Source organism: Urocampus carinirostris, chromosome 10 (assembly GCF_059441175.1).
Source record: "Urocampus carinirostris isolate Australia breed hairy pipefish chromosome 10, RoL_Ucar_1.0, whole genome shotgun sequence".
NCBI classification, from domain to species: Eukaryota; Metazoa; Chordata; class Actinopteri; order Syngnathiformes; family Syngnathidae; genus Urocampus; species Urocampus carinirostris.
This window is the reverse complement of record NC_142358.1, coordinates 3,953,330-3,971,753: the sequence shown is the minus strand read 5'-3', so window position 1 is coordinate 3,971,753 and position 18,424 is coordinate 3,953,330. Positions and strand designations below refer to the sequence as shown.

At 41.0% G+C, this 18,424-nt stretch overlaps 1 protein-coding gene across 1 annotated transcript in view; it reads right to left on the bottom strand.

The window, feature by feature from the left end:
- LOC148357517 (1,4-alpha-glucan-branching enzyme-like) overlaps positions 1-18,424 on the bottom strand; it is a 153,100-nt gene that overhangs the window by 80,729 nt on the left and 53,947 nt on the right. The window contains exon 7 of the mRNA XM_088345647.1: positions 17,729-17,938. Within this exon, the coding sequence (XP_088201773.1) occupies positions 17,729-17,938 (210 nt within the window). The remainder of the gene's footprint in view (positions 1-17,728; positions 17,939-18,424) is intronic.

Genomic DNA, 18,424 nt, shown 5'->3' with positions numbered 1-18,424 from the left:
GCCGGAAGGCAGCAGGTCGAAGAGGTGGTGGCCGGGGTGAGAAAAGTCCATGATGATGTTTTCTGCTCTGCTGAGGTAGCGAGAGCAGGCAATGTCCTCCAGACTGGGCAGAGAGCAACCAACGATTTTCTGGGCTGTTTTGATGACCGTCTGGAGCGTTTTCCTGTCTGCTGCCGTGCACCCAGCATACCACACCGTAATGCAGTACGTTAGAATGCTCTCCACTGTGGCTTTGTAAAAGGCCACCTGCAGCTGCTGTTTTAGATGATTTTTCCTGAGCACTCTCGGAAAATGCAGTCGCTGCTGGGCCTTTTTACCCATGGTATGCCCGCGAAGCAGACGCCGGCGACTGTTCCGCGTCCTTATCACGGGTAACCGCGGCTGCATCGCGTTTGACCGTGCTTACACGCGGTACGCACGCTAATGCACATGATAACACCGCGATACAGGCGCAGAACAAACGTGCTATGACCGTGCTATGACCGTGCTCCACCCGCGATTACCCGCTAAAATTTCACGTCCTACCCGCGTGTAACCACGTCTTGGCCGCGGCCGTAGCACGTCCTAGCACGTTCATACCGCGTCTTTACCTCGTGTGTACCACGTGTGCCGCCCACGGTTACCCGTGGTCTAAAGTTTTGAGCAGCGCAAAACTTTTTCGCGCGGCCAACCGCGGGTGAATTTCTTACCGCATGTAAAGCACTGCTGTATCTCGTCTGTATCGCGATCTCAAAGCGTCCAACAGCGTATGCTTCACGGGAAGAAACTTCTGGCCATGATTCAGCTGCGATACGCCCGTGAAAGGCTGTGTGACCATGCCTTAACTACCGTACGACCTACCTACCGACCTTATTTACGACCCACCTACCTACCTACCTAGCTGATTTACAACTTACCTACCTCCCTGATTTACAATCTGCCCACCTACCTACCTACCTACCTACCTACCTACCTACCTACCTACCTGATTTCCAACCTACCAACCATCCTACCTACCAACCAGTTTACTTAACAGAGAATAAACCCGTTTATTATTTTTTTTTTTTCAAGCACATCAGGAATCAGTTGAACATTTTGGAGTAGCTTAGTTACATCACGTCAAGAAGCTGTTGCAGCATCAACGACCACTTCAATTCCCTCTCAAATGGCCACACTTCTCTCCTTCAATAATCCTCAGCTTTCTCACTTGCCCCGAAAATATATCAGGCCGGCAAGTTTTTCTCTCGGAAACGTCTGACCCAAAATAAAATGTTACATCAGCGCAATGAAGTGGTAGGTGGTCATGCCGGCCGCTGATAAACAGATTATGTGACCAACAAAAGACTCCGAAGCACTAAATCCGCTAGAGACGGAGATAACGGCCAGGCATTGCGAGGTATGTGTGAGCGAGGGATTTTGGGGGCGGGGTTAGTGGCGGGCGGGGTTGGGGGTCTTCTCTTTTCTCCGGGGTTTGAAAGCGTCCTGCCACATTAGGAGCCACAGAGCCATTTGTCATCGGGCCCAATTACGAGCTCTTGGGTCTGGGAACAGATACGCGCCTCAATGAAGTCATCGCTCAGTCTGCGGAGAGAATGGACAAATACATTGCGGCGCCTCAAAAAAACGCTGTTAGTGGTGAGCTAATAAAATTAATCAGTGATAATGGAGTCGAATTGGTGCTCGGAGGTCGGAGAAGGCGTTTTTTGTGGTCCTGGAAATCCACTTTACCTGCAGAAAAAATTGTTTTATTAACAATATTTGTTAGGGTTTCCCATTTTGTCCTCCCACCAGTGGGCCCATACCAGAATTTGAACTGGGCACAGGTGTCCAATGACCACTAACCAGTTCCCAATTATCCTGCACCCTTTAAAAATATATTTTTATCAACACATGGGTCATATCATTTTCCACTTGAATTTGCCACCTTTGTTTTCCACCATCACCTTTTTTCCATTGTCCACCCTATTTGTAAGGTTTGTTTTTTTGTTTCTAGTTCTGACAGTTTTATTGATATTTTTTACTGTTTCTTTGTCATTTTATTTATGAATTTGTTGATAAGTAACATCTCTTTTTGAGCACCTTGCCTATTCTTAATTCCTGCGTTTGGGTCCACCGCAAATGCATAACATTTTCGTTGTTATTCAGATTCAGATTCAGATTCAGATCTACTTTATTGTCATTCTAGTACACGTGTATACAGAACAAAATGTCGATACATCTGACCCGCATAGTTTCCTTGAATGTACAGATATAAATAAAATGTTGTATTGAGTTGTAGTATTGAGTGCTAATAATGTACTAAATAATTATGGCTATGTATAGTATTTTACAGTAGCGCAAATAGTGCAAGAGGAGTAGCAAACCAGATGTGCAAAATGGGCAGTCAGGTAAACAAGTCAGGTAAACAGAACAATAACACTGTAACAATAACGCTGTAAGTACAATAGTGCAGAGAAACAGATGTTCAAGGAGTGGCTAGCTATAAAGAACTGCCAGTAGTGCAAAAAGTCAAACAGAACCCACAGATGTACAGATTAGCAGCAGTTTAGATTTACTATGTGTTTGAGTGACCATTTAACAGTCTAATGGCCAAGGGGACAAGACTATTGTGGAACCTGGTGGTCCTGCACCGCACACTGCAGTACCTCTTCCCAGAGGCTAGCAGAGTGAACAGTCCATGATGGGGGTGAGAGGGGTCCCTGATAATGTTATGGCTGGGCAATGTGAATAATCCTATGAAATTGTCGCAATTAAACGCGAATAATCCCATCAATTTGTTGCCAATAATAGCGATTAATCAGACTGTCAAGATAGGTCAATAAAATAAAGCGGCACTGATGGAAACGGATTGTTGTGGATGTACATTCCAAAGAACTTCTAAGTTTGAATATGATGTATTTGCCTTGATTGTTTGTCCTCAAAATACACTTTAAGTATAATTTTTTTTAGATATGTAATTTCATTTTAAATGAACTCACAATTCGTAATCATGATTGAGCTAATTAATTGAGCAATTAAGGGGGAATAATCACACTGTGTGTATAAATAACATGAATTCAGCAGCTACATTTCATATAATTAAACGTAATACATTGCGGCACCGCGATTGAGTGTTCAGCCCCCAGCATGACGGTGCAGAGGTCCAGGTTTCGATTCAAGCTACGCGTCTCCCTGGAGTTTGCATTTGCTCCCCGTGCCTATGCCTTTTTCTCACGCCCACTCCGGTTTCCTTCCACATTCCAAAAACATGCATGTAAGGTTAATTGGCAAATTGTCCCTAGGTGTCAATAAGCGAGTGGTTGTGTGTCTTTGTGTGCCCTGCAACTGGCTGTAAAGCAGTTTAGGGTGTCCCCTGCAGACTGCCCAAAGAAGGCTGGAATGAGCTCCAGCACCCCCGCGAACCTACTGAGGATAAGCGGTGCAGATAATGAATGGATGGATAGATGAAAGGAGACCAGATTTAATTTCCTATTTTTATTATATTATACGTTTCTAGCTTGTTTTTCTTGTTAAGATCATTAATGAAAGAAGAAAAAAATATCACATACATTTGCTTTATTGGAACATTATGATTTATTTATTCTAAAAAACTTTGTATTTATTTCAGTAAATTAAATTATTGTGTGAGAGTGTGTGCGTGAATGGCCAAGTGTGAAGCACATTGTAAAGCGCTTTGGGAGGTCTTCAGTGACTTGAGAAGCGCATTATATATGCAGACCATTTACCATTCAACATGTATTTTTGTATCTATAATTTATATATTGTATCTTTCATTTTTTGTGTATCCATGCATTTATTTTTCAATTTTTTTTCCTGTATTCACAGAGCGGATCTGCCCCTTTAAAATCCCTCCCAAAAAATCTTGTTCCGCCGCTCATGTTCATTTTGTACTTTGTAAAAAGGAGACGTTTTACAACCTACAGAAATACTTGTTTACCTTCAATGATTTCTTTTTAAAATTTTCTTAACCACTCGTATGTAATAAATGTATGTGTGTATTGTAACCTATCACTTGACTTGACTTGATCACTTCACATTTCAATTGTTTTTTTATGATTGACTGTAGCAGAATAAGAAAATAAATAAAGCATTCAAAATGATCAGTTACCACTTTTATTAAAGGTGGGATGTGTAGTTAGAGTTGAAAGTTAAATATTTACACTATTAAATCCAAGCATTGCCAGGCATTTTACTTGGGCAAGGTTGTTGGGGCCGTGGTTTATTTAAGCACCCGGAAGGCACTAGGAAGAGCCAATGAGCCGCATGGCTGTATGCAGCTCCAGAGATGTTTGTACACAAAATCAGATGCTTATCCACTTTGCTAGTTCTTATTGGGGGTGTCTTGACACTAAACCTAACTAACACGGGCACACACACACACACACACACACACACACACACACACAAATATACACGCAAATTGGAATTTATATCAAAGATTTGTAAACAATGCCCAACTGAGTTCAAAGAGTCTTTATGCAATATTTTCTGCATTAATTAATTGACATGAAATTAATTAATTCTAGATCCACTAAAGTAACTTTGACTAGTGAAAAAACAACAGTTTATCAAACATGTTACGACTCCAGCAACCAATTGCAAATCTGTCTCAATCCATTTGAAATCTTGGTTTTTCCAGGCGCGACTTCGATTGAAAAAACAGACTGTTCTTTGAGCTCATCTTCATGCGCAGGTGCTTCTTTATCAGGATCCGTTCCAGCTCGCCGCCAGTCGTGCACAATGCCGACCTGTCTAATACCGAGCACCCGAATTCGCCGGCAGACAGAAGGGTCAAGCTGTCAACGGCACCATAAATGATTGAAAGTTCAGAAAACACAGGATAAGAAAGCCAATGGATGGATGCCGTTGGGGAAAAAGTGTTCCAAAAAGAAAAGAACGAATACGATATGCTCAGAAAACAGTTTTAAGCAAATACTATTTATGGATCAAATTGATCATCAAATGAATTGCCAACACTTTTCTTCAAGGGGAAATTGAGTATTACCACATCCTAGGGCAGGGCTTATCAATTATTTTCTGTCATGCCCCCCCTCGGAAGAAGAAATCCTCTCACGACCCCTCCCATCCTTTTTTGAACTCATCGAATAAAATTGGTGGGGGAAAAAAAACGATCTTTTAGCACATTTTCATTGAACGCAAACTGAACCATCTTTTCAGCATGATTAGGTCGTAATTTCTTTAATTGACAGCTTAATTTATTTGCCTTTGTGCTGTCCGTTGCCAACATATTTAACACCGGCTTTGCTTGTCTCCCTCCATGGTCGCAGAAAGTACGCTTTGTCAAACTTCCTTGTCTTAGCTTTCAGGAGGAGACTTTTGTTTGTCTGTTTACCCCATCTCTCTTTGCCTGTCTACGCCACCCTTTTAAATATTTTTTTTCGTGGAGTTACTTGACGGTCTGCTACACTTCATATCCACACTTCATACTAAAAGCTTATACAGTAAGACCTCGGTTACCGCGGTTAATGGGGACCAAAACCACCCACGATAAGTGAAAATCCGCGAAGTAGCGGCGCACCTTCAAAAAAAAAGATTTTTTTTTATTATTATTGTTTTTTTCAGACCCGGTTAATGGGGAATAAAACCACCCGCAAAAAGTGAAAATCTGCGAAGTAGCGACGACCCTTCAAAAACATTTTTTTTTTTTTATTATTATTTTTTAGACCCGGTTAATGGGGACGAAAACCACCCGCTAAAAGTTTCTTTTTTTTTTTTTAATTATTTTTTTAGACTCGGTGAATGGGGACCAAAACAACCCGCTAGAGGTGACAATCTGCGAGGTAGCGACGACCCTTCAAAAAAAAAAAAAAATCTCATCTCATCTCTTTATCTGCACTGCTTATCCTTATTAGGGTGACGCCGCGTCCGCCGAACTCGCTCCGTCGCACAGCCCGGGAATTTTTATTATTTTTTTATTTTTATTTTTTTAACCATTACAGACCGCGAAGCTCAGAAGCCGCGAACGTCGAACCGCAAAGTAGCGAGGTCCCACTGTACTCTCTGCTTAATGTACTGCGTGTAGGCTAATTGTAAACATAACACTCACATATATGTATATAGACAGATACATATATGTATCGATACATTGTATATATATATATATATATATATATATATATATATATATATATATATATATATATATATATATATATATATATATATATATTTTTTTTTTTGTTTTTTTTTGTTTTTTTGTTTTAAGCATTTTTGAAGGGGCGTCGCTACTTCGCGGATTTTCACTTTTCGCGGGTGGTTTTAATGGGGACCCATTAACCGCGATAACCGAGGGATTACTGTATACAGTGGGACCTCGCTACTTCGACGTTCACGGCTTCAGAGCTTTGCGGCCTGTAACGGTAAAAAAAAAAAAAGGAGGAGCTACTTTGCAGATTTTCACTTTTTGCGGGAATCCCCCTCGGCCGACGACCCTAGCATGGTGCGCCGTTCTCGTTTCCCGGCGCGCGGTTTCGGTGCGGCTTCCGCTACGGGTGGATATTGGGTGACTTCTCACACGCCGGTCGCGGCGGAAAGAAGCACTACAGTAATGTCCTGTACTCGGAAAAAGGTGCACACAATACAAAATCTAACTCACATCAATGTCCGGATATTTTTAGACATCCGAAAAAAATGTTCGTATGTACCGTTTTACTTAAGACAAATGGTTGTAAGTAGGGGAGCGACTGGATGTATATATATATATATATATATATATATATATATGTATAGTATATTATATGTTTCGTACCTCGCAGAATTTCACTTAATACTTGTTGCTATAGAATATATTAACAGCAAAGATTGAGGAAATGCTGTATTTTAAAACATTTTTTGTAGCCTGAAGCAAATCTCTGAATCCACTTAAACAGATTTAATTGAAAAAACAAATCTACGATTTCTCTAAGCATGGGTGGACCTTGTTTTACATGAAGAGCAACTCTAAATGCTTTGCAATAATCCCATTTTATACTTTGTTCTGTTTCTGCCTTCTTCCAGCTTCAATTAAATCAAGCAGAGATAATCACATTCAGCCCTCGATTCGTTTCCGATCGCACTATGCAAAGATTCTTATCAGACCTTTGCGGGTCAGAAAAACACAAATATGGATGATTTCTTCCAGAAATACATCAATTATTCCTTTGTGCTCGGGCTCAGCATGAAAATACAGCGAGCGGTGAAAAAAAAGGCTTTGAAAGGTCTGGCGCTAGCTGCGTTTTTTTTTAATACATATCTCGGGAATCCACAGACATAAGTGAACGATCCCATAGAGCTGGTCGGATTACAAGTTCCTCTGAAGTCCTTCTCATTGAAGCATGCCGATTTGAGTTTCTCGCCAAACTGAGTTTCTCGCCAAACTCAGTTTCTCGCCAAACTCAGTTTCTCGCCAAACTGAGTTTCTCGCCTTGATTTACTTGGCGGTCGCCAAGGTGACTGTGGCATCTTTTCAAAAGAAAACGACGGACGGTAAATTAGGCAGAAGTCTGCAGGTGGATGCTAGCGCACCCTCCATTCGGTCACAATTTTTTTTTGGGGGTGGGGGGGGTTTATATCGGCAAAGAAAACAGTATTCGTCCGTGTTTTTAGGGGAAGAAATGCTTTGGCAAATTGAAATGAATAATTAATCGATTTCAATATTTTGGAAACAGAAAGTACCGGCATTTTGGGGCTGGGATAACACAAGCTGCAGTGAGTAAACCTATTAACTTTCAAAGTAGAGGTCACCTAAAATGGACAATGTGTATTATTTAGCACCTCTTACTGGTTGAAAAAAAAATAGAAAACCCCCATAACTGATTAAAATAATAAGCTAAAAAACAAAAGAAATGTTACCTTGTTTTTTTAACCATTGATGGCTAAAAATGTCAGATACATTTTGTAATTCAATGGTGTGTAAAATTTTGCACCTCCGAGTCAGGACATAAAGCACGGCACAATACAGCGACATCTAGTAGTCAAATAAAACCCTCTGTCCCTTTAAGAGAAACATCCACCCACCACGCGAGAGTGCAATTGTGTTGCCTTAAACAGCATGTCCGTAACTTTTATTTTAAGTAAAATAACATCAGGATGGGTGTTTACTCAAATGTTCTCTGGTTGATAAATTTAAGAGATTCAAGATTGTCTTTGAAATATAAATGGCAATTAAAAAAATGTAACCTCAGTATACAATGTTGATAAATTAAGTTTAAAACTAGGTTTATAACAATAATTCAAATATGTATGTACAAAAAGGAAAAGACTAAGTACATATATTCTGCATTATTGTATGTACATCAAGGTGCGACTGAGTGTAAACAAAGTGTGCTGTGGCTCACAGCCTATATAGCTTATGTTCCTAAAGTTAAGGAAAGACAAGATAGTGAGTAAATACAACTACAATGTGTGGTTTGCTTTGCGTTGTGAGCGGTCCCTGGATATAGTTACATCTACAGGTCATAGTTTACGTGATGTGACTAATTTTACTTTATTCTTCTCTCAGCATTTAATCTATTGACTGGCGTGATCAGAATCAGAATCACCTTTATTATTAATATTGTAATGCTCCAACAAAATTAGTTGGGATTCCAGTTGGCTAACAATACGTATTAGAAAGACAAATGAATGGAAAAATATAAAGCATTTACATAGAATAGAAGCGATATATATACATGTTGCACGTAGAACTGGGATATTGCACTTATAACTGGAACAAGTCAACACGACAACTGAAATACCTTGCATTTGCACAATGCAATAGAAATTTAGTAAAGTGTAGATAAACTTAACTATCTATCTATACATCTATCTATCTATATACCCTGGTCATAGAACTCAAGAGGAGTGACCGACAGCAAGACAAAAAACAATGAAAATAAAAAAAGGGAAAAGGAGCAAAAAACACACACAACATTTTTTGGACCATGGCCAACCCAAATGCCGAAACACCCAAACAAGTTAAGTACCTCGGCACCCAAGTTGGTCATACTTTCGTCCCTCCAGATGAAAAGGGACACAAGAAAGCTGCCATGTCACTCGGGTCAGGGTGACACAACACACTCTTCTGTTCAACAGCAGGGCCCGACAGCTTTCAATGGTTTACCCCTGTCGCATAATACAGGTGCCCATCCCTTAAAACACGTCTAAACACCCCACTATCCTTTTACAACACTTCTCCACTCATTCCTATCACCAACAAGAGCTTTAACTTCCACTACATTTAGACCTCTTTCCTGCAGAGCACTCATAACACCATCCATCCACGACAATTGCAGCCTTCTTCTTGGTCTGCTTCCATTTACTTCTGCTCTGTAGATCCTCTTCAACATTCGCTCCTCATCCATCCTCTCCATGTGTCCAAACCAACCGAGTACTCTCTTATCCACACGCTTGCTCAGTTCCACTACGACACCAGTTCTGTCTCTCACAATTTAATTTCTCAATCTATCCAATCTTGTCACTCCTAACACACTCCTCAAACACTTCATCTCAAAAACATTTAATTTCCTTCTGCGTTTAGGCTCCAAGTCTCTGCACCATACAACACAGTCGGCACAATCACACTCTCATACAGTACCCTCGTAACATCCATACTCACACTCTTGTTACTCATCACTCTCCTTAAAACCTGGCCTCCTTGATTCACTCTGTGCAATACCTCGCACTCCATTCCACCAACTGCAGCCACATCACAACCCAAGTACCTAAAGCTTTCAACTTCTTCCAGCACCAGTCCATGCAACCTTATTTCTAACGCCAAGCCCACTCCATCATGGAACACTTTACACTTCCCAACAATCACACAAAACTTATGCCTATCACACAATCTTCCAAACTCCATTACCAACATTCTCAATGTTTCCTCAGAATCAGCCACAAGCACTGGGTCATCTGCAAACAACAACTGACTTACCTGCCACATCGTTCCACTGTTATCCATCATCTCTACACCTCTGCCAAATACTCTTGCATTCACCTCTCTCACCACACCATCCATGTACACATTAAACAGCCATGGTGACATCACACATCCGTTTCACACCAGTCAAGACAGGGAACCACTCACTTGTCTCACTCCCTACTCTTACACATGCTCTGCTGTTCACATAAAAACTCTTCAATGCTTCCAACAACTTTCCACTCACTCCATACATTACCATCACCTGCCACAACTCCTCTCTATCAACTCTGTAATAGACCTTTTCCAAGTCCATGAAAGCCAAATAAACATCCCTACCTTTTGCAAAATATTTCTCGCACACATGATCCACACATCCTCTTCAATTCCTGAAACCACTCTGCTCCTCCATCACCACCTCATCCGTGGAAAGTGGTAATACTTGGTGACCTGAATACCAGAGTGGGTGATGGAACGGTTGAAAATGTGATTGGTTGATGTGGAGTAACAGGAAGAAATGAGAGTGGGAAGAAATTGATTGAGAGTTATGTGTGGAGAATGAGTTGTTGATTGCAAATACATTGTTTAAAAAGAGGGCCGTGAATAAGTATACCTTTGTCAGAGTGGATGGTGGTGAGACGGTGGACAGAGCACTGATGGATCATGCAGTGGTTAGGAAAGGGATGTTAAGTAGATTGTTGGATGTGCATGTTTACCCAGGTGAAATGAGTGGTATGTCTGATCATATTTATGTGGAAAGAAAACTGAGAATAGATGGATCGTGAAGCGCTAGTGATAAGAAGAGTGTGAGTGAAGAGGTGAAAATGTCAGAGTTGAATAAGGCAGAAAAGGAAAGAGAGTTTAAAGAGAGGATAGGGGAAGAGTATGAACCAGACATGGGGACTTGAGACTTAGTGACTTGGACTCGAGTCGACTCGAGTCGCTGTTTTTATGACTTGTGACTTGACTTGGACTTGGCAATCTAAGACTCGGGACTTGACTTGTGACTTGACTTGCCCAAGAAAAAAATACTTGGGACTTACTTGGGACTTGAAGGTGAAGACTTGAGACTTACTTGAGACTTGCACATGTGTGACTTGGTCCCATGTCTGGTATGAACGGATTAGTAGAATAGAAGTGGAGGGTTTGGAAAAGGAATGGAAGTGTTTTAAAGAGGCAGTGTTGAGGAGTGCAAAAGAAGTGTGTGGAATGACAAAAGTTGGTCGAGGTATAGGGAAAGGAAGTGAATGGTGGAATGATGAGGTCTCAGAGGCTGTGATAGAGTAAAGACGTGCCTTTGAGGAGTGGCTGCAAGATAAGAGTGATGATGCATATGAAACGTATAAAGCCGACTTTACTTCCTCAGAAGGCTGGCCTCCTTCAACATCTGCAAAAAGCTCCTGAAAATATTCTATGAGACAGTAGTGGCAAGCGCCCTCTTCTATGCGGCAGCGTGTTGGGGAGGCAGCGTCAAGAAGAAGGATGCCTCTCGTCTCAATAAACTGGCTAGGAAAGCGAGCTCTGTTGTGGGCAAAGAGCTGGACAGCCTAACAACAGTAGCTGAGAGACGAGCACTGAAAAAGCTGAGGTCAATCATGGACAATCCATCGCATCCACTACACAGCATTATCTCCAGACAGAAGAGCAGTTTCAGCGACAGACTGCTGTCACTGTCTTGTACTACGGACATACTGAAGAGATCTTTTCTTCCTCATGCCATGAGGCTCTTTAACTCCACCCGGCAGAGTAAAGGCCCACATTAAACCACACCACCTACATTGGATATTACCGAATCTTACTGCAATATGTATTCTGTGTAGCACTATTTAGTTACTCTATATAACACGCTACAGTGGGCATTTGCACGTCACACTGGGTATTTGTATATTGTATTCTTTTGGCTTTATTATTGTACTGTTCTCAGCTCAGGGATGCTGCTGGAAATGTGAATTTCCCTTAGGGGATGAATAAAGTATCTATTTATCTATCTATCTATCTATCTAAAGTGAAGAATAGGTTGGTAAAAGAGGTAGTGGATGCAGCGAAAAGGAAAGGAAATGATGAATGGTGTCGAAAGATAAGAGTGAACTTTGAGGAAAGGAGAAAAGTGTTCTGGAAAGAAGTGAAAAGATTAAGAAACAGTGAGTGTGGAAAGGAAGAGAAAGTGAAAGACAATGGCGGTAGATTGCTGGTTAGCGGTAGTGCAGTCAGGACGAGATGTGTAGAGTATTTTGAGGAGTTGCTAAATGTGGAGGATGGGAGAGAAGTGAGAGTCAAGGCGATCGGTGCAATGGGGAGAATGCCTGTCTTGGGTGATTTAAATGTAAGGCCTGTGGAAACATGGGAGGTGCAAGAGGCAGTGAAAGAAATAAAAGGGGGAAGGTGCCTAGGTTGGATGGTTGTACTGCTGAATGCTTGAAGAAAGGTGGCACGGGTATGATTGACTGGTTAGTACGCTTGTTGAGTGTATGCTTTTCAAGTGGTGTGGTTCCTGTTGATTGGTGTAGTGCATGTGTGGTGCCATTGTATAAGGGTAAAGGTGATAAATATGAATACAGTGGAACCTCGGTTCTTGAACATAATCCGTTCCAGAACCCTGTTCGATCATGAAAAATCGTATTTCCCATTAAAAGTAATGTAAAATCATTTTAATCCGTTCCAACAACCTGATTGTTTAGCAAGAACGTAAACATGAAGCTAACCCAGGCTAATCATACGTTCACGTTAGCGTAATCTTTCGTACGGAAGATTACGCTAACATGAACTTGTAAAAATAAAAAAAAGGATTATGAATAGGATTTCTTACCTTTGTGGTGGACGGTGGGGAGAGAAAAATCATCTAAAGTTTTTCAACCTCTTCCAAAACTTGCGGCAGTTGCTTGCTTATAGCGCTAACTTCCTTAGCCGCATCACTCGATTTCACAGCCTCCTTATTCTTTACTATCGTACCGATAGTAGATTTAGCCGTGCTGTATTCACTAGCAAGATCGGAAATTCGTACACCTTTTTCATATTTAGCTATTATGTCTTTCTTAAAGGCAATAGTTGGACGAACAACTTGTTTTTTTTTTTCACCTGTCCTGCGTGCACAGACCTTCTTTGGAGGCATAATTAGGGGCTAAAACACCTGTACGCCGCTCAGTCTCGCACCCTAGCGAACCGGCGTTCGTACGCCGATTTTTTTGACCGAACAGCGAAGCAAGAATTTTTCGAAATTTTTGGTTGAACACCGATTTGTCCGAACTGAGAGGCATTCGAAAACCGAGGTTCCACTGTATAGCAATTCGAGAGGTATCAGTTCGTTGTCTGTGCCGGGTAAGCTAAAATTAACAATACAATGTAAAAACGTTTGACAGATTGAAAATAAAATAAAGTAAAAATACATCTACTGCAATACAAATATTTTATTTGTTCTGTAAATCAGATACTCTTACCGAGCAACTGTTTTGGAACCGAACAACAACTATTTTAGAACCATAATCAAAGTCAAGAGCATCGAAAATAAAAAGTGTACACAACCGAATTATTGCACTTAACCAGGATTAGCACTTTAAAAAAAAAAATCGGGGTATTGCACTTAAATCCAGGTTATTGCACTTAGAAATAGGGATATTTGACTTTAGAAATGTGTTTCATGACTGCAGTTTAGTGTGTTGATAGCTTTGGGGAAGAAGCTATCGGGTGTTACACTTAAACCCAGGTTATAACACTTAGAAACTGAGATGTTACACTTTAAAACTGTGTTTCTTGACTGTACTTTTGAGTGTTGGTAGCTTTGGGAAAGAGGATATCCCCAAGTCTGTTTGCTCAGGCCTTGCGGGATCTGAACCGTTGGCACGTTGGTAACAGTTCGAAAAGACTGTTGCCGGTGTGTGACAAGCTCTGCTGTGGTAGCAAGGGCAGGCAATGTTCTCCAGGCTGGTCAGGGGGAGGCCGGTGATCTTTTGGCCCGTGGGCCTTATGTTTGACATTGAGGATCTAGCATGTTTTGAATTATGGTTATCAAGCACGGTATGTGCATCTCAATCAGTGTTTGCCACCGATATATCGTTATTTTTTCCCCGTTTAGCATCAGGCGGGGGGCAATTATGTGTGCACAAGGTTGTACAGTGCTTAGGAGACATATGGCAGCGCTGCAGGACGCACGTAAGGAGTCATTTGTGAAAAGCCTGACGGAGCTTCCCATCTTACTGCCTTCTAAGTCCCTGGCATCTCTTTTTGAGGATGTGTTTCCGGGAACCTGACGTGAATTGCTGCCTGTTTTTAGAAGAGAACTGTATGGGTTGTTGTGTTCTCATTACTGTATTTTTATGTACAGGCTTTGAATGTTTGTTTTGTTGGCATTGATGACTAAAGTTGCTATCATGCTACTAGCACATACTTTGTGCTATTTTGAGCTGTTCCTATCTATTATTTATGATCTTATTGTGTCAATGGGCTTCTATGAGCTTGGCTACGTCACACTTGTTAAAAAACACAGAGGGTTTCTATGCGTGTTGGGTAATAATTAAGTTAAATAAGGAAGATGAAAAAAGAAAGTACTGTATGTATAAAAAGAAGAAAAATACGCCAAACATGGACTCATCAAAATGCTCCATTGCTCCGAAGCAGAGTGCATTCAATCTTTCAATCTTAGAGACGGTGTTACTACTGCTACAGTTATTTCTGATCATTATTTAGTTACATTTGAGGTGCTGGCTAAATCTTGTATGAAAGAAACTAAAGAATTTAGTGTCCGCAATATTTGCACTGATATAGTTTGAGCTCTCTGATCTTCTTTCATGAGTAGTTGCGTCATTTCCTTTACAGTATATGAATGCTCTATTGACTGGCTCAAGATTTTAATGCTACTCTGGCTAGTGTCCTGGATTCCGTGGTGCCCCTACGGCCTAAATCACGAGCTAGAAGACGCACACCTTGGTTTACTGATGAAACTAGATTGCTTGAACAAGACTGCAGGAAATCTGAACAAAAATGGCATGCTACCAAGCTTGAGATTTCCGTCAAACCTGGTGTGACAGTTTGTAAAAGTATAAAGCAGCCCTTGCCTCTGCAAAATCAACCTATTTTTCGAAGGTGATTGCAGCACAAAAGAATAATCGTTTTCGAAACTGTAACATCGCTAACGAGGCAACAACTTTTACCAGATAGTTCTACCCATTCAGCCCATGACTTTATGGTCTTCTTTAATAAGAAGACTTAATGCATACGGGAAGAGATTTCATAATACCATGTAAATACATCACATGTTAAAATTATAGATGCGCGACATGGTGGCTCTCCAGGGATTTTTTCCCGATTTAGTAATCTGTCACTTAATAATATTAAACGGGTGGTGAATACGGCCAAACAGACTACTTGCCTGTTTGACTCGCTTCCAGGTTTGCTGATTAAAAGGTCTTTTTGGGGTCCTTGCATCTTCAGTTCTTAGTATTATAAACATATCACTCTCCTCAGGTGTAGTTCCAACAGCTTTTATGTCCGCTGTTATTAAACCTACACTGAAATGACCCAACCTTGATGCAGAAAACGTATGTAACTATAGACCTGTGTCATACCTACCGTTTCTTTCTGAAGTGCTTGAAAAAGTTTTGGCACGGCAGCTGAATGATTTTATATCCGAGAACAATCTTTTTGAATCCAAGCAATCAGGATTCAGGGCTAACCACTCTACTGAGACAGCCCTGATTAAGGTAACCAATGATCTTCTACTGGCAGTGGACTCTGGCGCTTCATCACTCTTGTTGCTGCTGGACCTTAGTGCTGCCTTTGACACTGTGGACCATAATATCTTACTAGACCGGTTGGAAAAATGGATTGGTCTCTCAGGAACCGTCCATTTATGGTTCAGATCCTACCTCTCAGATAGGTTGCACTGTGTTAAATATAGTGACATCTGAGCCCTTTAGTGTTACCTGTGGTGTTCCGCAGGGTTCAGTACTTGGCCCCCTTCTTTTCAGCATTTACATGCTTCCATTAGTTGATATTATTCCCAAGTAAAATATCAGTTTCCATTGCTACGCAGATCTCACTAAACTATATCTTTCGATGAAGGAATCTGCCACACTATACTGTGGAAATTTGGAGGCCTGCCTCACTGAGTTAAAAGAACAGATGTCATTCAAATTCTTGCGCCTTAACTCTGAAAAGACCGAAATGTTAGTTATTGGTCCATCGAAATGCCGTGACTTGTTCTCAAAAACTGCTCTGAACATTGACAAATGTAATATCACCCAGTGTCATATTTGACCCCAATCTGTCCTTTCAAACACACGTTAAGAATATTACTAGAACATCTTTTTCCCATCTTCGCAACATTGCTAAAATTTGCCCTATGCTGTCTCAGTCAGATGCGGAGATTATAATTCACACGTTTGTTACTTCCCGTCTCGATTACTGTAATGCACTACTTTTCTGTCTCCCAAAGTCCAAAATCAAGAGCCTTCAGCTGGTACAAAATACTGCAGTGAGGCTTTTAACTAAGACAAGAAAGTTTGATCACATTACCCCGATTTTAGCTAACCTGCATTGGCTCCCTGTTAGCTTAAGATGTGGTTTTAAGGTTCTGTTGGTATTATACAAAATCATGCATTGACTTGCTCCGTCTTATCTTTCAGATTTAATTTCCCCCTACGTTTCGGTCCGGAGCCTTCGCTCTGAAAATGCTGGTCTACTAGTGATCCCAAGAGCCAAGAAGAGAACCGCAGGTTCAAGAGCGGTCTACATTCAGGCCCCGGTGCTGTGGAGTGTTCTTCCCCCTGAGACTCGATCTGCAACCTCAGTGGAACTGTTTAAATCTAGGCTTAAAACACACTTAAATTCTCTATCTTATGAATTACCTATATATCATGTTGACAATATCTGTGTATTATTTGTGATTGCAACATGAGTTGGAGCCTGGTCATCCTGGAAAGGGGATTACTTCATGTGCGGTCCCTTCTCAAGGTTTCTTCATTTTCCTCATGTTGAGTTTTTTTTAGTTTTTCCTTGCCCTCATGTAGGTTTTAGATCAGGGGGTGGTGTAATAATAGTCTGTGGTTTGCAGTAATCTGTGGTCTGTGCAGCCCTTTGAGACTCCTTGTGATTAAGGGCTATACAAATAAACATGACTTGACTGTTGCCGTTTGTTTTACTTAATTAAATGTATATTTTGTGCGTGTTTTTCAGAGGATCTGTGTCTTAATTTGTGAAAATATAATTGTAAATAGTTCATTTTTCTGCGTTTTATCATTTATTTCTCGGACTGAAGAATTAATATTGTTAAGTAGCTCAGGAGGTAGAGCTCGTCTTGGGATCAAGGGATCCCAGTTCGAATCCCGGCTCGTCTGTGTTACATGTCGAAGTGTCCTTGGGTAAGACACTGAACCTATAACACCCCCAATAAGCAGGTTAGCGCCTTACATGGCTGCAAGGTCGCTATTGGGAAATGTGGAGCACATTGTAAAGAGCTTTGGGAAGTCATTGACTTGAAAAGCGCTATATAAATGCAGATCATTTCATTTCATTTCATTTTATATTTCATTGTTTTTGCTTTTTCAGGGACGTTGTTCATCTTTAAATCTGTTCAGTGTGAAAAAATTGAAAACGGTTTTATATTTTAAAAACATTTTTGTAGATTTGTGAATATTCTTATTTATATTTCATGTGTTTTGCAGGGATTCCCGGGCCTAGTCTGATAAACCTGTCCTCTTTGATGCGACAGTAGAGGGCAGTAACGCTTCACATGACAACTTGATAATGAGGACTGGAGTCACTATCAGTGTCATTTTTACACACTTTTTAAAAACATATTTAAAAGTGTGGTCTATTGAGTCAGACTGCCAGGAACTACATTATTGGAAATAATTTACTTACCTGGAGTAGTTGAAAAGGCGGCTGTCCCAGAGGCTGTGCTCCCCTCGGGGAGGCGAGTGGAAGAAGCACGAGTCGGAGCCGTCAAAATTGTTAAGGCCGTCGTCTGTGTTTTTGGAGGCGTGGCTGTGAACCACATCCAGAAGAACTACAATGCCCATCGAGTGCGCTGTGTCAATCAGCAGCTTCAGCTCGTCAGGTTCACCGTAACGACTGAGGGGGAACACATGGATTTTATTTATTTTGGGGTGTGAAATTTCCAATAAAATTCTAAGATAACAGGAGGGCAGCAAAAGGATGAGAGTGAAAGTGTACGATCCTGCCCCTCCCACAAGTGTAAATCAAGCTTGAGTGTCTGTTGTATTTGTTGTACTGGATTAAACAAGGCCCAATGATAAAGTCCTGGATAAAGTCCTGGATCTCATTTAAATGCTGGAGTGGGACTGCGAAACAGGAGAGTTAAAGTGCAAGATGCCACTCCTCCAGCATGCATACATAAAGCTTGAGTGTCTGTTGTGTCTGTTGTTCTGGATTAAACAATACCCAATGAAAAGGCCAAACAGCTTATCCATCTTAATTAAATGCTAGGGAGCTGCAAAATAAGAGAGCGTAAGTGCAAGATGCCACTCCTACCGCATGCGTACCTCAAGCTAGAGCATTTGTTGTTCACTTGTTCTAGTTTTAACAAGTACCAGGAAT